The 22,691-nt window shown below is 44.8% G+C and overlaps 2 protein-coding genes across 2 annotated transcripts; both read right to left on the bottom strand.

Annotated features, from left to right (window-relative positions):
* Nucleotides 1-826: 826 nt before the first annotated feature.
* LOC117737097 (vegetative cell wall protein gp1-like) lies at nt 827-1,396 on the bottom strand (the record flags this gene model as incomplete). Its single annotated transcript, XM_034542752.1, has 1 exon — nt 827-1,396. A coding segment is annotated over one exon (570 nt), but the record flags the coding sequence as incomplete, so codon positions are not given.
* Nucleotides 1,397-4,237: 2,841 nt separating this feature from the next.
* LOC117737098 (vegetative cell wall protein gp1-like) lies at nt 4,238-4,807 on the bottom strand (the record flags this gene model as incomplete). Its single annotated transcript, XM_034542753.1, has 1 exon — nt 4,238-4,807. A coding segment is annotated over one exon (570 nt), but the record flags the coding sequence as incomplete, so codon positions are not given.
* Nucleotides 4,808-22,691: the final 17,884 nt, after the last annotated feature.

The following is a 22,691-nucleotide window of genomic DNA, read 5'->3' as shown; positions in this document are numbered from 1 at the left end:
AGGAGACGATGGTGATGGAGACGATGATGATGGAGACGATGGTGATGGAGACGATGGTGATGGAGACGATGATGATGGAGACGATGGTGATGGAGACGATGATGATGGAGACGATGATGATGGAGACGATGGTGATGGAGACGATGGGGAAGGAGACGATGGTGAAGGAGACGATGATGATGGAGACGATGGTGATGGAGACGATGATGATGGAGACGATGGTGATGGAGACGATGGTGATGGTGACGATGGGGAAGGAGACGATGGTGATGGAGACGATGATGATGGAGACGATGGTGAAGGAGACAATGGTGATGGTGACGATGGTGAAGGAGACGATGGTGATGGAGACGATGATGATGGAGACAATGGTGATGGAGACGATGGTGATGGAGACGATGGGGAAGGAGACGATGGTGAAGGAGACGATGATGATGGAGACGATGGTGATGGAGACGATGATGATGGAGACGATGGTGATGGAGACGATGGTGATGGAGACGATGATGATGGAGACGATGGGGAAGGAGACGATGGTGAAGGAGACGATGATGATGGAGACAATGGTGATGGAGACGATGGTGATGGAGACGATGGTGATGGAGACGATGGTGATGAGACGATGGTGATGGAGACGATGGTGATGGAGACGATGATGATGGAGACGATGGGGAAGGAGACGATGGGGAAGGAGACGATGGTGAAGGAGACGATGATGATGGAGACGATGGGGAAGGAGACGATGGTGAAGGAGACGATGATGATGGAGACAATGGTGATGGAGACGATGGTGATGGAGACGATGGTGATGGAGACGATGGTGATGAGACGATGGTGATGGAGACGATGGTGATGGTGACGATGATAATGGAGACGATGATGGTGGCGATGATGATGATGGTGATGATGGAGACGATGGTGATGGAGACGATGGTGATGGGGACGATGGTGATGGGGACGATGGTGATGGAAACGATGGTGATGGAGACGATGGTGATGGGGACGATGGTGATGGAGACGATGGTGATGGAGACGATGATGATGGAGACGATGATGATGGTGACGATGATAATGGAGACGATGATGGTGGCGATGATGATGATGGTGGCGATGATGATGATGGAGACGATGATGATGGAGACGATGGTGACGATGATGATGATGGTGGCGATGATGATGGAGACGATGGTGATGGAGACGATGGTGATGGAGACGATGGTGAAGGAGACGATGGTGATGGAGACGATGGTGAAGGAGACGATGGTGATGGTGACGATGGGGAAGGAGACGATGGTGATGGAGACGATGATGATGGAGACGATGGTGAAGGAGACGATGGTGATGGTGACGATGGTGAAGGAGACGATGGTGATGGAGACGATGATGATGGAGACGATGGTGATGGAGACGATGGTGATGGAGACGATGGTGATGGAGACGATGATGATGGAGACGATGGTGATGGAGACGATGATGATGGAGACGATGATGATGGTGACGATGATGATGGTGACGATGGTGAAGGAGACGATGGTGATGGAGACGATGGTGATGGAGACGATGGTGATGGAGACGATGATGATGGTGACGATGATGATGGTGACGATGGTGAAGGAGACGATGGTGATGGAGACGATGGTGATGGAGACGATGATGATGGTGACGATGGTGATGGAGACGATGGTGATGGAGACGATGGTGAAGGAGACGATGGTGATGGAGACGATGATGATGGAGACGATGGTGATGGAGACGATGGTGGCGATGATGATGATGGTGACGATGATGATGATGATGGTGGCGATGATGATGATGGAGACGATGATGATGGAGACGATGGTGGCGATGATGATGATGGTGACGATGATGATGATGATGGTGGCGATGATGATGATGGAGACGATGATGATGGAGACGATGATGATGGAGACGATGGTGGCGATGATGATGATGGTGACGATGATGATGATGATGATGGTGGCGATGATGATGATGGAGACGATGGTGGCGATGATGATGATGGTGACGATGATGATGATGATGGTGGCGATGATGATGATGGAGACGATGATGATGGAGACGATGGTGATGGAGACGATGGTGACGATGATGATGATGGTGGCGATGATGATGGAGACGATGGTGATGGAGACGATGGTGATGGAGACGATGGTGAAGGAGACGATGGTGATGGTGACGATGGGGAAGGAGACGATGGTGAAGGAGACGATGATGATGGTGACGATGATAATGGAGACGATGATGGTGGCGATGATGATGATGGTGATGATGGAGACGATGGTGATGGTGACGATGGTGATGGGGACGATGGTGATGGAAACGATGGTGATGGAGACGATGGTGATGGAGACGATGGTGATGGAGACGATGTGGAGACGATGATGATGGAGACGATGATGATGGAGACGATGGTGGCGATGATGATGATGATGGTGGCGATGATGATGATGGTGGCGATGATGATGATGGTGGCGATGATGATGGAGACGATGGTGATGGAGATGATGGTGATGGAGACGATGGTGATGGAGACGATGATGATGGAGACGATGGTGATGGAGATGATGGTGATGGAGACGATGGTGATGGAGACGATGGTGATGGGGACGATGGTGATGGAGACGATGGTGATGGAGACGATGATGATGGTGACGATGATGATGGAGACGATGGTGAAGGAGACGATGGTGATGGAGACGATGGTGATGGAGACGATGATGATGGAGACGATGGTGATGGAGACGATGGTGATGGAGACGATGATGATAGAGACGATGGTGATGGAGACGATGATGATGGTGACGATGATGATGGAGACGATGGTGATGGAGATGATGGTGATGGAGACGATGGTGATGGAGACGATGGTGATGGGGACGATGGTGATGGAGACGATGGTGATGGAGACGATGGTGATGGAGACGATGGTGATTGAGACGATGATGTTGGAGACGATGATGATGGTGACGATGATAATGGAGACGATGATGGTGGCGATGATGATGATGGTGGCGATGATGATGGAGACGATGGTGACGATGATGATGATGGTGGCGATGATGATGGAGACGATGGTGATGGAGACGATGGTGATGGAGACGATGGTGATGGAGACGATGGTGAAGGAGACGATGGTGATGGAGACGATGGTGAAGGAGACGATGGGGAAGGAGACAATGGTGATGGTGACGATGGTGAAGGAGACGATGGTGATGGAGACGATGGTGACGATGATGATGATGGTGGCGATGATGATGGAGACGATGGTGATGGAGACGATGGTGATGGAGACGATGGTGATGGTGACGATGGGGAAGGAGACGATGGTGATGGAGACGATGATGATGGAGACGATGGTGAAGGAGACGATGGTGATGGTGACGATGGTGAAGGAGACGATGGTGATGGAGACGATGATGATGGAGACGATGGTGATGGAGACGATGGTGATGGAGACGATGATGATGGAGACGATGGTGATGGAGACGATGATGATGGAGACGATGATGATGGAGACGATGGTGATGGAGACGATGGGGAAGGAGACGATGGTGAAGGAGACGATGATGATGGAGACGATGGTGATGGAGACGATGATGATGGAGACGATGGTGATGGAGACGATGGTGATGGTGACGATGGGGAAGGAGACGATGGTGATGGAGACGATGATGATGGAGACGATGGTGAAGGAGACAATGGTGATGGTGACGATGGTGAAGGAGACGATGGTGATGGAGACGATGATGATGGAGACAATGGTGATGGAGACGATGGTGATGGAGACGATGGGGAAGGAGACGATGGTGAAGGAGACGATGATGATGGAGACGATGGTGATGGAGACGATGATGATGGAGACGATGGTGATGGAGACGATGGTGATGGAGACGATGATGATGGAGACGATGGGGAAGGAGACGATGGTGAAGGAGACGATGATGATGGAGACAATGGTGATGGAGACGATGGTGATGGAGACGATGGTGATGGAGACGATGGTGATGAGACGATGGTGATGGAGACGATGGTGATGGAGACGATGATGATGGAGACGATGGGGAAGGAGACGATGGGGAAGGAGACGATGGTGAAGGAGACGATGATGATGGAGACGATGGGGAAGGAGACGATGGTGAAGGAGACGATGATGATGGAGACAATGGTGATGGAGACGATGGTGATGGAGACGATGGTGATGGAGACGATGGTGATGAGACGATGGTGATGGAGACGATGGTGATGGTGACGATGATAATGGAGACGATGATGGTGGCGATGATGATGATGGTGATGATGGAGACGATGGTGATGGAGACGATGGTGATGGGGACGATGGTGATGGGGACGATGGTGATGGAGACGATGGTGATGGAGACGATGGTGATGGGGACGATGGTGATGGAGACGATGGTGATGGAGACGATGATGATGGAGACGATGATGATGGTGACGATGATAATGGAGACGATGATGGTGGCGATGATGATGATGGTGGCGATGATGATGATGGAGACGATGATGATGGAGACGATGGTGACGATGATGATGATGGTGGCGATGATGATGGAGACGATGGTGATGGAGACGATGGTGATGGAGACGATGGTGAAGGAGACGATGGTGATGGAGACGATGGTGAAGGAGACGATGGTGATGGTGACGATGGGGAAGGAGACGATGGTGATGGAGACGATGATGATGGAGACGATGGTGAAGGAGACGATGGTGATGGTGACGATGGTGAAGGAGACGATGGTGATGGAGACGATGATGATGGAGACGATGGTGATGGAGACGATGGTGATGGAGACGATGGTGATGGAGACGATGATGATGGAGACGATGGTGATGGAGACGATGATGATGGAGACGATGATGATGGTGACGATGATGATGGTGACGATGGTGAAGGAGACGATGGTGATGGAGACGATGGTGATGGAGACGATGGTGATGGAGACGATGATGATGGTGACGATGATGATGGTGACGATGGTGAAGGAGACGATGGTGATGGAGACGATGGTGATGGAGACGATGATGATGGTGACGATGGTGATGGAGACGATGGTGATGGAGACGATGGTGAAGGAGACGATGGTGATGGAGACGATGATGATGGAGACGATGGTGATGGAGACGATGGTGGCGATGATGATGATGGTGACGATGATGATGATGATGGTGGCGATGATGATGATGGAGACGATGATGATGGAGACGATGGTGGCGATGATGATGATGGTGACGATGATGATGATGATGGTGGCGATGATGATGATGGAGACGATGATGATGGAGACGATGATGATGGAGACGATGGTGGCGATGATGATGATGGTGACGATGATGATGATGATGATGGTGGCGATGATGATGATGGAGACGATGGTGGCGATGATGATGATGGTGACGATGATGATGATGATGGTGGCGATGATGATGTAGCAGGAGGCCTGCAGGAGTTTATGATCCGTGCAAATGGAGGAATCTACATATTGTTGCATATGAGTTTACCTAATGGACGCCTACACACTGAAGTGATGATAATAACAGAACAACACACACACACACACATGCTGCTTCAAACAGGGAGGGGAAATTAGAGGAGAAAAGGAAACGGGGAGAAGATGAGAGGAGGAAAGGAGACACAGGGACGAGTATGGGGAGGAGAGAAAGATAGAAATTCTTTGAAGAGAGAACAGAGGAAAGGAGATAAGGACAGGAGGTGGTGGAGGAGGAAAGGAAACAAAGAGACAAAAGGACACGCTAACAAGGAGGGGAAAAGATAAGAGAGGATAGGAGACAGAGAAGGAAAGGAACCAAAAGAGAAGGAAAGGAAGGGTGTGAGATTCAGAAGGAACAATGCTGAAGACAGGAAAGAAGGAACAGAAAGGAGTAATGAGACAAAAGGAGGAAAGGAAACAAGGAGGGGATATGAGGCGAAGAAGGATAGGAATAAAGAGAGAGAGGGAGAAAACAAAGGAAAGAAGATCAGGAAGAGAGGAGTAAGGGATGACAGAAAAGCAAAGGAAAACAGGACAGAAAAGAGAAGGTGAAGGAAATGAGACTAGGAAGGGAGAGGAAGGAGACATACATGTTGGTTTCTCCGCTCCTTGGCACTTTTTAACCCTGTTATTTATTTATTAATTAATTTTCCTCTCCTTTCCCTCAAGAGGTTTCTCCTCTTGTCAGGCCACAGTTGAATATAATAATTTGTTCTTAATCTGTTTCGCCTGGCTAAATAAAGGTTAAATAAATAAAATAAACAACTGGGGCTCTTCTTTTATTTCTTCGGCTTGCGACCTGGAATTCGTCCGCAGTGGTCCTAATTCCTAAACAGCATCTTGAAGAGAGAGGAGGCTCACAGCTACAAGGACACACTGTAGTTCCCTTTGTGGAGTCTTCAATCACAAATCAAAGAGATAGCTGGAATAATCTCAAACCGTGGCTGGACTGCAGACAGTCGCAAAGCAGATGAAGCGACAATAGAAGGAGTGAGACATATTTGACATCACTTGACCTTTGACCTATCCTTCCCAGCATGCTCTGGGGTTCAGCTCCTCTTCAGACTGTTGTTGTGCTGCAGAGCACTCGTTGTTGTTAAATTAAACTCTTTGTGGTTAAAAACATAACATTTTGACTCCCGTTGCTGAACCTCTCCAACATTCAGACCTCAGTCTCTTTTCTTCTGCATGTGTCTTTTATTTTGTAGTTTCATGTCAGCAGCTTCAGAACTGCAGTTTGTCATTTGGGGCGACAGGAGATTTGTTTACCTCTGCAGCTTTAGGACATCCTGTTTATGTGATGTTAACATATTCGCTGCAGTAAAAGGGACAGTTGTTGTTCCAGCAGATGTACGCGTTGTATAACGTGCTCCAAAGCCTCATGGATCTGGAGCTTCATTTTAAATTCAGCATTTAACCATTTAGCTGCTCATGTACTTGGTGGGATCACACGTGTGACAAATCTCATTTTAAATTAATTTGTCCTTCAGTGTAGTCTACCCAACGTGCACCTGATCCAATCACCTGTCTGCCAGCTGCTCCTTGTTTCCCAATCCGCCCAGTGCCAGCAGCAGTCTGGTGGCTCCCTGTTAGATCGTGGGTTCAGTTTTCAGTCTGTTGATCCAGTAAAGATCTAGTGGAGCCTCTTGGGTCTGCTTTTGGTTTCAACAAACAAACAAATGTGCTTTGATTTAAACTAACAGCACAACAAATTGTGAATTAAAACTTGAAACTGCTGATTAAAGACAAAAGAACTGAAATATTAATCAACACGCGCCCACAGGGACGTACAATAAAAGTACAGGAAACAATGTAAACCACACTGAAGCAGAGGGCTTTGATTGGCTGACATGAAACCAGCAGCAGGAAGTCAGTCGTGTTGTGTTTGAACTCTGAGATTAAAAATGTGTTTTGAACATTACGTTCAAGCGCTGACGTCATCGGTTCAGGAAGTGACTTCAGAGGGGAGAGCGGGTTCCTGCTGGAAAACAGCTCACCATAAAATGAGATTCCGGACTCGTTTTTATCATATCGGGAGGACGTTGTGGTGATATCAGAGCAGTCCAACACAACTCCAGTGATGAGTATGCACTATTATGGTGCACCCTTTAACGGCAGCCATGTTGGGAAACCAGTTTATGACTGCAGACAGACAAAAACAATTTCAGACGTGCTGGAAATTCATCCGATGGTCTGAGAGCCAGATTGTTCTTAAACTGTTCGTCCAAAATAACAACCGATGGCCTATAAATCCAACCGCCCAGTGGTCCAACCGCCCAGTGATCCAACCGCCCAGTGATTCAACCGCCCAGTGTTTCAACCGCCCAGTGATTCAACCGCCCAGTGTTTCAACCGCCCAGTGTTTCAACCGCCCAGTGATTCAACCGCCCATTGGTCCAACCGCCCATTGATCCAACCGTCCATTGATTCAACCGCCCAGTGATTCAACCGCCCAGTGATCCAACCGCCCATTGGTCCAACTGCCTAGTGATCCAACCGCCCAGTGATCCAACCGCCCATTGATTCAACCGCCCATTGATCCAACCGCCCAGTGATCCAACCTCCCATTTGTCCAACCGCCCAGTGGTCCAACCGCCCAGTGGTCCAACCGCCCAGTGGTCCAACCTCCCATTTGTCCAACCGCCCAGTGATCCAACCTCCCAGTGATCCAACCGCCCAGTGATCCAACCTCCCATTTGTCCAACCGCCCAGTGATCCAACCGCCCAGTGATCCAACCGCCCAGTGATCCAACCGCCCATTGGTCTGAAAGCCCCAAAAGTCTGGCACTGGACGGTATCGTTTGTAGACGTTTTGAAGACGATTTTGCGTGTTTGTTAGTTTTTTTCCAACCAGTGACCAGGAAGTGACCATACATATCAAACCCATAAAATGAAGTCATTGCTCAATTCAAACTCAATATGTTTTAATGATCGTAATGGCGATTGATTTCATCGTCTTCTGATGTGCTGGTTCAATTTGACACTTTAGCTTCTATTTCTACATACATATTTTTAATATTTCCTTTAAACACATATTGCAGACTCGTCTCATCTTCTCTTTCTAGTCTTACGAGAATCAGTCCATATTTCTTCTGCTGTTAGTGGCAGTGTGGGCTCCATAATGGCGTGCTTCTAAAGGGGGCGGGGCTTGAAGCCTGCTGGTATTCAGACTAATACAGTGAATAGTTTATCTGCTGAACAGACTAAACCCAGACCTACCGTATGTAACGGGCTCACAGGGCCAGTTTAACTTCTCACAATCAAACGGTGACCTTCGTAGAGTAGAATTACGCCGTGTTTGCATTCAGATGAAATTAAACTTTTGATCTCTTTTTTTTTTATTTGACTGTCCGGCTGACGGAGGAGGAGACAAACACACTGCTGAGAAAAGAGAAGGAACGAGAGGCTGTAATTACCCAGAGGGAAAGGTCAAGACATTTGTGTAATTAGCTTTATTTCTGCAGAACAAACAGAGCAGTCTTTTGTGAAATTGTGTTGGAAAGGTTACGGAGACCTTTGTAGTTGGAGGATTAGCCCGAACCTCCACGTCTCCTCTGGACACGGAAACAAAATAATACCTTTTAGATTCAGGAGCCAGATGAGAGCACTCAGAAGGTACGCCTTTAATTAAAGTCAAATGTCCTGATGAATTCTTACTGAAAGTAATTAAACTGATGAACTGTTGGAAAAGTACATTTTCAACACATCACTCATATTTTATTCACTTATATGTTTAAATGGAAGAGTTAAAGCTAGGCTGTGTGTGTAGTGTTGGTAACACACACACATATGTATATATATATATATATATATATACATAGCTATATCTATATAATGTTATATATATATAGGTATGGCTATATATATAATGTTATATATATATATATATATATATATATGTATTATATTTATGCTGGGTAACTCATAAATTGATAACTTAGGAAGTCACTCAGTTATGTCCATATAATAAATATTCTTTCCACTTTGTAATTTCTTACAAATTTCTGCGTATGTTTCACAATAAAAGCATCATAAAAAGGAGCGATTATATCTTTGTTCTGTTTTTACATACGTAATTAGTAAGATTTGTATTTTCTTAATTGGAAACTTGAAAGTTGGTAGTATTAAATGAAGTACGACGTATAAATGCCTGTGTGTTGTGTACAACATGTGGCGCATCAACACAATGTCACAGCGGTAACACAACGTATTGGTTTCCAGTTCAGGGACACACATTTAGCTTCTCGGGGCTACAAAAGTTATCTTTGTGGGGCTTAAAATAACTAAAGTACAGTTAGGTTTTAGCCATAAAACCCACACTTTAATTCAAATTGTATGTGTTTGTAGTTGGTGTTAAAGGAACAGCACATCAGAGAACACGGAGACGACCTCCAACTAGAATAAAAGTGTTTCTTTGCCTGACAGAGAAACTAATCAATCAATATAGATGCCGTTAATACATTCAAAACACACAGACAGCAGCATATTTGTGATTTTATTACAGCTCTGAGTCGGTGTGGATTGATGCATTTAATAAAAAAGAAGCGTAATATTTCCGTGACGTCGTAATTTTGGATTTGCACCTTTTTAAAATCGTGGTTGAATACAAAATGAATGTGCTCCCCGTCTCCATTCATAACCCTGCGACTAATTTACAGATTGGTTTCACATTAATTAAAGAGAGCTTCATCTCAAATAAGATTATTATAAGGATTATGGTTAGTTAGGGGATGTGGAATATGATGTATAACCTTCTTTTGACTCAACTGTCTGAACAAATAATTAAAAAAATTATAGGAAATGTGCTGAAATATTGAAATATTACAAAAGTTGTGCGTTTGCTGCTCCGCCTGCAGTGAGGTGGTAAAGGGCATGTCAGGATTTACTTGAGAACATCACGGTGTTAACGCTGTTTCGCTCTCTCACACACACACACACACACACACACACACACACACACACACACTCTCGGTTTGTGCTTGGTATTAATGAGTGCAGCCGCTGGCTGCTGTCAGGCCTCCATACACACCGTCACAACCAGACAGCAAGATAATCATTTTTTAACCTGCTGGCATAAGCATTAAAACTCGGGAGTATAACACCCCCCTCTCTCTCTCATTGTCTCTCTCATTGTCTCTCATTGTCTCTCTCATTGTCTCTCTCATTGTCTCTCTCTCTAGGAAGGAATTCAAGAAGGAAACCGAGAAGGAAACCAAGAAGGAATCCAAGAAGGAAACCAAGAAGGAATCCAAGAAGGAATCCAAGAAGGAAACCAAGAAGGAATCCAAGAAGGAAACAAAGAAGGAATCCAAGAAGGAATCCAAGAAGGAAACAAAGAAGGAATCCAAGAAGGAATCCAAGAAGGAATCCAAGAAGGAATCCAAGAAGGAAACAAAGAAGGAAACAAAGAAGGAATCCAAGAAGGAATCCAAGAAGGAATCCAAGAAGGAAACCAAGAAGGAATCCAAGAAGGAAACAAAGAAGGAATCCAAGAAGGAATCCAAGAAGGAATCCAAGAAGGAATCCAAGAAGGAAACAAAGAAGGAAACAAAGAAGGAATCCAAGAATCACAAACTGCAGCTTTCCATTCCAATGAGATCTGTCTCATGGCAGATTGTCTTAATTAACCTATTGCAATCTATTGTTATATAATTCATGAAAAATAGACCGTTTTTATTCACAACCATTAACCACAAAAACCTGTTTATTTTCTGAGGTTAGTTTAGATGATTTAGTTTTTCAAAGGTACTTTATTGAACAATAATTAATGAGTCTCGGGTCTCAAACATGGCAGAATTGAACCAATCCAGAAGGTAATCAGAATCAGAATTTAATACGTTCAAATTGTGTCCGCACAATAATAGAAACTCATTTTCACTGTGATGGTTAAACAGTTTATTTTAGTAAAGTAAGTATTTTAAAAAATGTATTAAAATAGTACCGCAATCTCACCAATTATTCCTGGACATCGCGAAGCTAACGTCAGCTGCACTTTAGCTAACGGCATTACGTGTAGCGGCTACTTATTTACGTAATCAGATATTTATCCACATTTTTGGGCTTTTATTTGACAAATGAAGTTAGATTAAGTTTCGTTTTGGGGTTTTAGAAAACAAATATGTATTGTCAAAGTGAACGTGGGCTTATTCAGTCTGAGAGAGTTTTTACTGGTTTCTTCTCCTGAAAATCAAAGCGCTCGTCTTTGAAAACTGTTCATCGTCCGGCTTTAACGCGTCATTTAAATTTGATTTGATTTGGGAGGAACAACGGCAGCGTTGGTGGAATCATTAATTCACATTAACAGAGGGGAGAAGAAAGAACAAACAAACCCGTTGGGACGGAGGACAACAACAACAACAACAGTGATTACAGTCGCACACAAACCGTGATCCCATGATTCTGAAATTATTATGGACGCGTTTATGAAAATCTGTTTTATCAGATTTGATATTGATTATTTTTCTGCTGAAACAAGGAAACGTAGTTCATCCATTTCAGTCTTGTGTGTTTTTATTCATATTTTGACATTATTATGATATGAACAACCTATTTCGATGTCTTTGTTTCTTTTTTCCGTGAATGTTTTGTTAGAAAATCTACCAATGTGCTGAAAATGATGAATTCCTGTTGATTTATCAAGAGTGAGCTGTCAATCATTTCAATCTGAAGCTCAGATGAAGAGAGAAATTATGCTGCAGTAAAACAGGAAAGTGACAGTAATTGACAAATCATCCACTCATTTGTTTTGCTCCCCTTCCCCTCACCCAACCCATAAAATTCCACTTTTAAGTCTTAATTTTTTTAATCTGTGGAATCTGCTTTCATTACTGATCTTCCTAACAGTTAAACCAACGTTATAATGTCCATTTAAACGCATTAAACACAGAAATGAGCAGCAGATTGGAGCTTATTTGGATGTAATGACTGCCGACACTCCAGATGTTGCAGCTTAAAAAATCACATAATGCAAATCTGAGTGTTTAAAGTGTGATAAATAAACCAACGCTGATGTTACCCCCCTTTCAAAAATGTTAATCTATGGGCTCCGGTTACTGTCTGAGAGACAATTTATCATCAATTATTCCATCAAAGTAGTAATTTCACCATGAAATTATTCATGGTTTCCTCAAATATAGCAAACCTTAAACACAACACTGTTGTTATGTTTCGCCAGATACATAAAGTATTTCCTCAGTTCCAGTTCATCACCAATCACGCCTCTCCACGGTGGATCAATAAAGCGTTTTTTGCGTATCAATAATAGCATCATTAGGATAATGATGACAATCAACACCGTTCAACAACTAGTGCTTTGTCTCTGTCTCAATGAGCCGTGGACGACCTTTGACCTCCGTCGCAGACAGTAAACACTTCCCATAATTCATAAGCAGCTACCTGTAGAAACGGTTTAATGGATCTGCTGCTTTCGCTGCTTCCAATTCCTCAACGGCCAAATTAAACAGCGGGCTTTTCTCCAGGTGCGTTAATGTTGATGTTCTGTCAGAAGTGAGTCTGAAGATGACGCCTTGATGGCAAATAATCACAAACAACTCGCTGTTTTTTAATGACGAGCAATTTCGAGTTCATGACTGACTATTGTCGTCCATTAATTTTTAATCAACTGCTGCTTCATCACTCTGCGGCGCATATTTCTTTCCCTTTAATGGTCATTTTCTTTACACAGCTGAATGTATCATGAAGGGTTTCTGAAAATTAATCAATCAATCAATCGTAGTCTATATTTGTCTGACGGGTAAATGTATAGATATCGTTTTAGGAACGGGAGGAAGGACTGCTGCAATGTTCCGATGTTCCTCTGGGCTTTAAGACCTCGTCGTCTACGCTTCAAGAACTTCCTTTTAGGATGCATTATCTGGTTAAGACCCAGAATGCATTGCTCTGTAACTTTGGAACACTTTATGTTTTCTGAGAACAAACACAATTCATGTTTTTTTGTATAAAATTCTGCGGTGATGACGTGTTTCTGTAGTCCAACAGGAAGTCCTCATATGTCTGTTGTCAGACAGGAAGTCCTCATATGTCTGTTGTACAACAGGAAGTGATCATATTACTGTAGTCCAACAGGAAGTCCTCATATGTCTGTAGTCCAACAGGAAGTGATCATATTACTGTAGTCCAACAGGAAGTCATAATATGACTGTAGTCCAACAGGAAGTGATCATATGACTGTAGTCCAACAGGAAGTGATCATAAGACTAGTCCAACAGGAAGTGATCATATTACTAGTCCAACAGGAAGTGATCATATTACTGTAGTCCAACAGGAAGTCATAATATGACTGTAGTCCAACAGGAAGTGATCATATGACTGTAGTCCAACAGGAAGTGATCATATTACTGTAGTCCAACAGGAAGTGATCATATGACTGTAGTCCAACAGGAAGTGATCATATTACTGTAGTCCAACAGGAAGTGATCATATGACTAGTCCAACAGGAAGTGATCATATTACTGTAGTCCAACAGGAAGTGATCATATGACTGTAGTCCAACAGGAAGTGATCATATTACTGTAGTCCAACAGGAAGTGATCATATGACTAGTCCAACAGGAAGTGATCATATTACTGTAGTCCAACAGGAAGTCATCATATGACTGTAGTCCAACAGGAAGTCATCATATGACTAGTCCAACAGGAAGTGATCATATTACTGTAGTCCAACAGGAAGTCATCATATGACTAGTCCAACAGGAAGTGATCATATGACTAGTCCAACAGGAAGTGATCATATGACTAGTCCAACAGGAAGTGATCATATTACTGTAGTCCAACAGGAAGTCATAATATGACTGTAGTCCAACAGGAAGTGATCATATGACTAGTCCAACAGGATGTGATCATATTACTGTAGTCCAACAGGAAGTGATCATATGACTAGTCCAACAGGAAGTGATCATATTACTGTAGTCCAACAGGAAGTGATCATATTACTGTAGTCCAACAGGAAGTCATCATATGACTAGTCCAACAGGAAGTGATCATATGACTAGTCCAACAGGAAGTGATCATATGACTAGTCCAACAGGAAGTGATCATATTACTGTAGTCCAACAGGAAGTGATCATATGACTAGTCCAACAGGAAGTGATCATATTACTGTAGTCCAACAGGAAGTCATAATATGACTGTAGTCCAACAGGAAGTGATCATATGACTAGTCCAACAGGATGTGATCATATGACTGTAGTCCAACAGGAAGTCATCATATGACTGTAGTCCAACAGGAAGTCATCATATTACTGTAGTCCAACAGGAAGTGATCATATTACTGTAGTCCAACAGGAAGTCATCATATGACTGTAGTCCAACAGGAAGTCACAATATGACTGTAGTCCAACAGGAAGTCATCATATGACTGTAGTCCAACAGGAAGTCATCATATGACTGTAGTCCAACAGGAAGTCATCATATGACTGTAGTCCAACAGGAAGTGATCATATGACTGTAGTCCAACAGGAAGTCATCATATGACTGTAGTCCAACAGGAAGTGATCATATGACTGTAGTCCAACAGGAAGTCACAATATGACTGTAGTCCAACAGGAAGTGATCATATTACTGTAGTCCAACAGGAAGTGATCATATGACTGTAGTCCAACAGGAAGTCATCATATGACTGTAGTCCAACAGGAAGTCATCATATGACTGTAGTCCAACAGGAAGTGATCATATGACTGTAGTCCAACAGGAAGTCATAATATGACTGTAGTCCAACAGGAAGTGATCATATTACTGTAGTCCAACAGGAAGTCATAATATGACTGTAGTCCAACAGGAAGTGATCATATTACGGAAGACTCACCAGAGGGGCGTTCACTGACCTCTTTTATATATCAGACAACTAACCGCTGCTGTTAAACACAGAATTTATTTTCAGACTTCTGAACTAAAACACTCATTTAACGTCTGATCTTTGAGCCTCTGCAGTGACTCAAGATGACGACAGCCTGCTCACACTGTGTTGATGGAAACATGTGTGTGTGTGTGTGTGTGTGTGTGTGTGTGTGTGTGTGTGTGTGCGTGCCTGTGTGTTGTTACGTTTTCCCTCGTTAATCCAATTTCCATTTTCCTGTCGCTAATCTGCTTTACAGAAGAAAACAAGTCTGTTCCTCCCACTCAGGCCTGGAGCTCCTCAGTGTGTGTGTGTGTGTGTGTGTGTGTGTGTCTGTGTGTGTGTGTGTGTGTGTGTGTGTGTCTGTGTGTCTGTGTGTCTGTGTCTGTGTGTGTCTGTGTGTGTGGCTGTGTGTGTGTGTGTCTGTGTGTGGCTGTGTGTGTGTGTGTCTGTGTGTGGCTGTGTGTGTGTCTGTGTGTGTGTGTGTGTGGCTGTGTGTGTGTCTGTGTGTCTGTGTGTGTGTGTGTGTGTCTGTGTGTGTGGCTGTGTGTGTGTGTGTGTCTGTGTGTGGCTGTGTGTGTCTGTGTGTGTGTGTGTGTGGCTGTGTGTGTCTGTGTGTGTGGCTGTGTGTGTGTGTATGTGTCTGTGTGTGGCTGCGTGTGTCTGTGTGTGTGTGTGTGTGGCTGTGTGTGTGTCTGTGTGTCTGTGTGTGTGTGTGTCTGTGTGTGTGTCTGTGTGTGTGGCTGTGTGTCTGTGTTGCTGTGTGTGTTGTGTGTGTTTGTGTGTCTGTGTGTGTGTCATTGTGTGTGTCTCTGTGTGTGTGGCTGTGTGTGTGTCTGTGTGTGTGGATGTGTGTGTGTCTGTGTGTGTGTGTTGCTGTGTGTGTTGTGTGTGTTTGTGTGTCTGTGTGTGTGTGTGTGGCTGTGTGTATGTCTGTGTGTGTGTCATTGTCTGTGTGTGTGTGTGTCTGTGTGTGTGTCATTGTCTGTGTGTGTGTGTGTCTGTGTGTGTGTGTGGCCTCTTCAACAACTCAGTGTTGGCCCCGCCCCCGACTGCCAGGAACCTCGGAGTGACACCTGTCAGTCAACTCTCTCTGACTGCCAACATCACCACAATAACACGCTCCTGTAGGTACATGCTGTACAACATCAGGAGAATACGACCCCTTCTCACTCAGAAGGCGGCACAGGTCCTGGTCCAGGTTCTGGTCCAGGTTCTGGTCCAGGCTCTGGTCCAGGTTCTGGTCCAGGCTCTGGTCCAGGTCCTGGTCCAGGCTCTGGTCCAGGCTCTGGTCCAGGTTCTGGTCCAGGCTCTGGTCCAGGCTCTGGTCCTCTCACATCTAGACTACTGTAACTCCTCCTTCAGGTCTACCTGCTAATGTCATTCGACCTCTGCAGCTCATCCAGAATGCAGCTGCTCGACTGGTCTTCAACCTCCAGAAATTTACCCACAATCCTTTGCTCCTCCACGACCTTCACTGGTTACCGGGACATGGTCAAACCTCACATCCAGGACATGGTCTAACCTCACACCCAGGACATGGTCTAACCTCACATCCAGGACATGGTCTAACCTCACACCAGGACATGGTCTAACCTCACATCCAGGACATGGTCTAACCTCACACCCAGGACATGGTCTAACCTCACATCCAGGACATGGTCTAACCTCACACCCAGGACATGGTCTAACCTCACACCAGGACATGGTCTAACCTCACACCAGGACATGGTCTAACCTCACACCCTGGACATGGTCTAACCTCACATCCAGGACATGGTCTAACCTCACATCCAGGACATGGTCTAACCTCACACCCAGGACATGGTCTAACCTCACATCAAGGACATGGTCTAACCTCACACCCAGGACATGGTCTAACCTCACATCCAGGACATGGTCTAACCTCACACCCAGGACATGGTCTAACCTCACACCCAGGACATGGTCTAACCTCACATCCAGGACATGGTCTAACCTCACACCCAGGACATGGTCTAACCTCACACCCAGGACATGGTCTAACCTCACACCCAGGACATGGTCTAACCTCACACCCAGGACATGGTCTAACCTCACATCCAGGACATGGTCTAACCTCACATCCAGGACATGGTCTAACCTCACACCCAGGACATGGTCTAACCTCACATCCAGGACATGGTCTAACCTCACACCCAGGACATGGTCTAACCTCACACCCAGGACATGGTCTAACCTCACACCCAGGACATGGTCTAACCTCACACCAGGACATCGTCTAACCTCACATCCAGGACATGGTCTAACCTCACACCCAGGACATGGTCTAACCTCACATCCAGGACATGGTCTAACCTCACACCCAGGACATGGTCTAACCTCACATCCAGGACATGGTCTAACCTCACACCCAGGACATGGTCTAACCTCACAATCAGCTTGTAGCTCCTTCACTTCGAGCTAAACACTCAACAAAGTCAGACTGTTTGCTGTGCTGGCTCCTCATTGGTGGAACGAGCTCCCCATTGACATCAGGACAGGAAGTCTCTACAGACTAAAAACACATCTTAGTGACTACACCTTGAATAGGGAAGGTAGAGCCGTAGTAGCACTTTAGTAGCACTTAAATGTCCCTTACCGATAGCACTTTGTAGTTTAACACTTTAGTAGCACTTAAATGTCCCTTACCGATAGCACTTTGTAGTTTAACACTTTAGTAGCACTTAAATGTCCCTTACCGATAGCACTTTGTAGTTTAACACTTTAGTAGCACTTAAATGTCTCTTACTGATAGCACTTTGTAGTTTAACTTTATTCAAGAAATTGTACTTTCTTGATTCTTGTTGTTCTGAGTTTGGACTCATGGTTTAATGCACTTATTGTAAGTCACTTTGGATAAAAGTGTCAGCTAAATGACATGTGATGTAATGTATTGTGTGTGTGTGTGTGTGTCTGTGTGTGTGTGTGTGTGTGTCTGTGTGTGTGATAGAGTAGATCATATAAAGAAAATTGTTTCACCACATGAGGTCATTTTATGAAGAGGTTATTAATTGATCTAACAAATAACTGATCAGGATGAAAACATTAGTTATTAATATCCTGATGAAACACACATTTATGGATTTATTTATGGGTTTATGGATCTACCTACATATGTTTGTATCTATCTATCTATGTATCTATGGATACACACACACACACTCTCTGTGTCTGTTCCAGCTGCATTACCTTGAGAGCCTTTTAAAGAAGGTCTCTAACCATCAGCTGCCTGTCCGTCCACCCGTCCGTGTGCAGACAGGAAGGACGGAGCCTTCACCGTCGGTGGAACCGACCAGTCGTTTCTCCAGGTGGTCTGAAGCCCGTCTGCCGCCGCGATTGGTCCCCTGGGTCTGTCAATCAAGCCGGTGAAGTCAGGTGTGACCACCCTTCTTTCTGTGTGACTGACAGCAGGTTCTGCCAATTAGAGCCACACACACTCAGACACACAGTAAAACACACACACTCAGTCTGTCTGGTGTTTCTGCAGCTGATGCTGCTTGTCAACCAGAAGACGACCTCCGGTTCTTTAAAGGGAAGTCAAAGCTTCATGTCCTAGAGCTGGATTCTCCCTACTGGAGACGGACAAAAACCTATATTAAAACGGACGAAAACCAAGATGGAGACGGACGAAAACCAAGATGGAGACGGACGGAAACCAAGATGGAGACGGACAAAAACCAAGATGGAGACGGACGAAAACCAAGATGGAGACGGACGGAAACCAAGATGGAGACGGACAAAAACCAAGATGGAGACGGACAAAAACCAAGATGGAGACGGACAAAAACCAAGATGGAGACGGACGGAAACCAAGATGGAGACGGACGAAAACCAAGATGGAGACGGACGGAAACCAAGATGGAGACGGACAAAAACCAAGATGGAGACGGACAAAAACCAAGATGGAGACGGACGGAAACCAAGATGGAGACGGACAAAAACCAAGATGGAGACGGACGAAAACCAAGATGGAGACGGACAAAAACCAAGATGGAGACGGACGGAAACCAAGATGGAGACGGACAAAAACCAAGATGGAGACGGACGGAAACCAAGATGGAGACGGACAAAAACCAAGATGGAGACGGACGAAAACCAAGATGGAGACGGACAAAAACCAAGATGGAGACGGACGGAAACCAAGATGGAGACGGACGAAAACCAAGATGGAGACGGACAAAAACCAAGATGGAGACGGACGAAAACCAAGATGGAGACGGACGGAAACCAAGATGGAGACGGACAAAAACCAAGATGGAGACGGACGAAAACCAAGATGGAGACGGACGGAAACCAAGATGGAGACGGACGAAAACCAAGATGGAGACGGACAAAAACCAAGATGGAGACGGACGAAAACCAAGATGGAGACGGACGGAAACCAAGATGGAGACGGACAAAAACCAAGATGGAGACGGACGAAAACCAAGATGGAGACGGACGGAAACCAAGATGGAGACGGACGAAAACCAAGATGGAGACGGACGGAAACGGACGGAAACCAAGATGGAGATGGACGGAAACCAAGATGGAGACGGACGGAAACCAAGATGGGGTATGATCAGTATATTTTATAATTAGTATGTTATATTCAGACTGTTATATATGTTATAGTCGGTCTACATGTTAACAGGAAGCTGCTCAGTCATGGTGATGACCCTCAGAAGAGCCTCTCCCGTATTTAAAGACTGTTGTTTCCTTGTCGGTCTTTTAAAATCCGCCCTTGTGTGTTTCTTCTCCCCGAGCGGCTCTGAACTTCGTCTTCGTGCGTCTTAGTCTTGAAATAAAAGTGCCGGGAGGCTTTTGTCTTTGTCTGTAAACACTTGAGAATAATCACCGCTCCGTGTTTTAAGAAGAGCCGTCCAATCAGAGCTCACTCCTCCTGACGGCAGGTTGACAGGCTCCATGTGAAGGAAATCCACTTCTGATGAATTAAGCCTTCATGCCTCCTTTTCATGTCGGCCCACGCCGTTTAATTGCAGCGTTTTCTTTTCTTTAAAGCCGCCGAGTCTCTCCAGTAAAAGCACAGAGAGCCGACGTGTGACGACGTTCTCCATGAAGCCCATTAAGTCTTCTCTCCTCCAAACGAGGTTCTTTTAAAGCTCCAAAAACGACGACAAACACGTCTTGTACGTGGATTTAAAACTAACTGTAATCGCCTCTTTATGTCGCCTGAAATCACGGTTCACGTCCTTCACCTCGCTCACAGACCATAATTCCTCTTTTCTAACATCTACTGACTGATTTTACTCTTTAATGACGTTAGCGACATTTTGCAGCAGAGTGAGATTGTTGAGATCAGCTGTGTTTCTGTTGACATCGTCGCTGTCGGCCGTAAAACGTTCCATATTCTCTTTTTTCTTTACCAAAATCCAGTTCAGATGCCGTAACGAGGTCACATGACGTCCTCCATCTATGAACCGTGTTCCCGTCACAGTCAGCTTCACCGTCGTCAGGCTTCCTTTCCGACAGAAGCGTTTGGTCACACACGGTGTGTTCAGGGACCGTCTGAAAGCTGACACTCTGACTAGAATGACGGCGGTCACAGCGTCTGGACGTGATGAACGCTCCGATGAAAACAATAAAATGAGGAATCCAACCTGCAGGAAATTATTATCAGTAATATTATGTCAGCATTCACAGGACTCCTCGCTGCCGTGGTTTGGATCCGATGAGCTGCTTCAGTCTCTGATTCAAGGCCCAACGAGTCTGGAGTGCTTTCACAAGGCAGCGTGACCTCTGACCTCCCGACTGTGGACATAACAACCGATTAATAAGAGCTCTCTCACGGCGTTAGGACATGAAGTGCATTCTGTGGCACAGTGTACATCCAGCCGGGACAAAGTCCTTCCTTATATTGCGACAACTTGACCTTTGACCCTCCTGCTCGTATATATCTGCTCTGCGACTGTGGCGACGTGATAATGGATCAGAGGAGCGAGCTGGTTCACATCCTGCAGAAGCAGAACATCCAGTTTCTAATATTCTGCACGAGACACTCGATTATGTGTTTTCAGAGTTTTATAAAGCACCTTGACCTTTGACCCTCTCGTTTGCTTTTATATTTGTGATTGTTGTGGTTGTTGTAAATGCTAAAAAGTGCTACGTACAAAAAACGTGGCCAAAGAGTATGAATTACAGCCCTGAGGAAGAAGAAGAAGAAGAAGAAGAAGAGGAAGAAGAAGAAGAAGAAGAAGAAGAAGAAGAAGAAGAAGAAGAAGAAGAAGAAGAAGAAGAAGAAGAAGTGATGAAGAGCCAGCGAGGAGCCAAGTGTAAAAGTGTAAAAGAGTGTTATTATTATTATTATTATTACTAAAGTCTTGTCTGGCTGTTTTTTTTAGCCTATATTTGTTTACATTTCGGCCAACTGGCATTAATAAGAATATTGATTTAACTATCAGCTGTTCCATGAACGTGAAGACAAACACCTGTGATTGGTCGGGAGGCAGACAGGGGGCGGAGTCAGACGTCTTCATATTTACTGTCATTTACATAATTGAAGTAATGCTGTTTATCCAGGAGACATGAAGACGTCCTGCACACACAGCCAGAGGAGCGTTTCACACCTTCTATTCTTCTTCTCTCAACAGGGTTTTTTTTACAGATTTTAATGCATTTTTCGACAATAAAAGTATGAAACTCAACTTCCAGGGAGATGGAATTCATTGATTATCTGTCAGATTTAATATCAAGTCGGAATACATTTCCTTCCTCTGTCTTTTTCCTTTAATTGCTTTTATTCCCGTTTCTTATTCATTCTAAGTTTCCTTAGTTCCCTTTAATGTAATTTATACTTCAGGGCCAGAAGTATGTGACCTCTGCTGCAGGCGTCATTAGCTGCTACTAGCATAGCACATCCGCACAACCAGTTGCATTGTGGGTAGTCTAGATCCCAGGTTTTGCCAAAAAAAGAAGAATCCATTAAATGAAAATCAGAGTACGCTTTTATCTGATTAGCTGATCAATCAACCTTTAAACTTATTTAAAAAATGTTCGAAAGGTTTCTGCTTCTGAAACCTAGAATATGAAGCGTTCATCTCTTTTATATAAACATCAGCTGATTGTCTTTGAGTTTTGAGCTGTTGGTCATTTAAAAGACGTCACAAGAGAATCCACATATTTATGACTTCTATGCAACCAGAGGAGTCGCCCCCTGGTGGTCAGGAGAGAGAATGCAGCTTTAACACATGAAGCATAGACTTCTATACAACCAGAGGAGTCGCCCCCTGGTGGTCAGTAGAGAGAATGCAGGTTCAAGGCATGAAGCATAGACTTCTATACAACCAG

Source organism: Cyclopterus lumpus, chromosome 10 (genome assembly GCF_009769545.1).
Source record: "Cyclopterus lumpus isolate fCycLum1 chromosome 10, fCycLum1.pri, whole genome shotgun sequence".
Classification (NCBI taxonomy): Eukaryota; Metazoa; Chordata; class Actinopteri; order Perciformes; family Cyclopteridae; genus Cyclopterus; species Cyclopterus lumpus.
The sequence above is the reverse complement of the archived record's forward strand: the minus strand, read 5'-3'. Positions and strand labels throughout refer to the sequence as shown.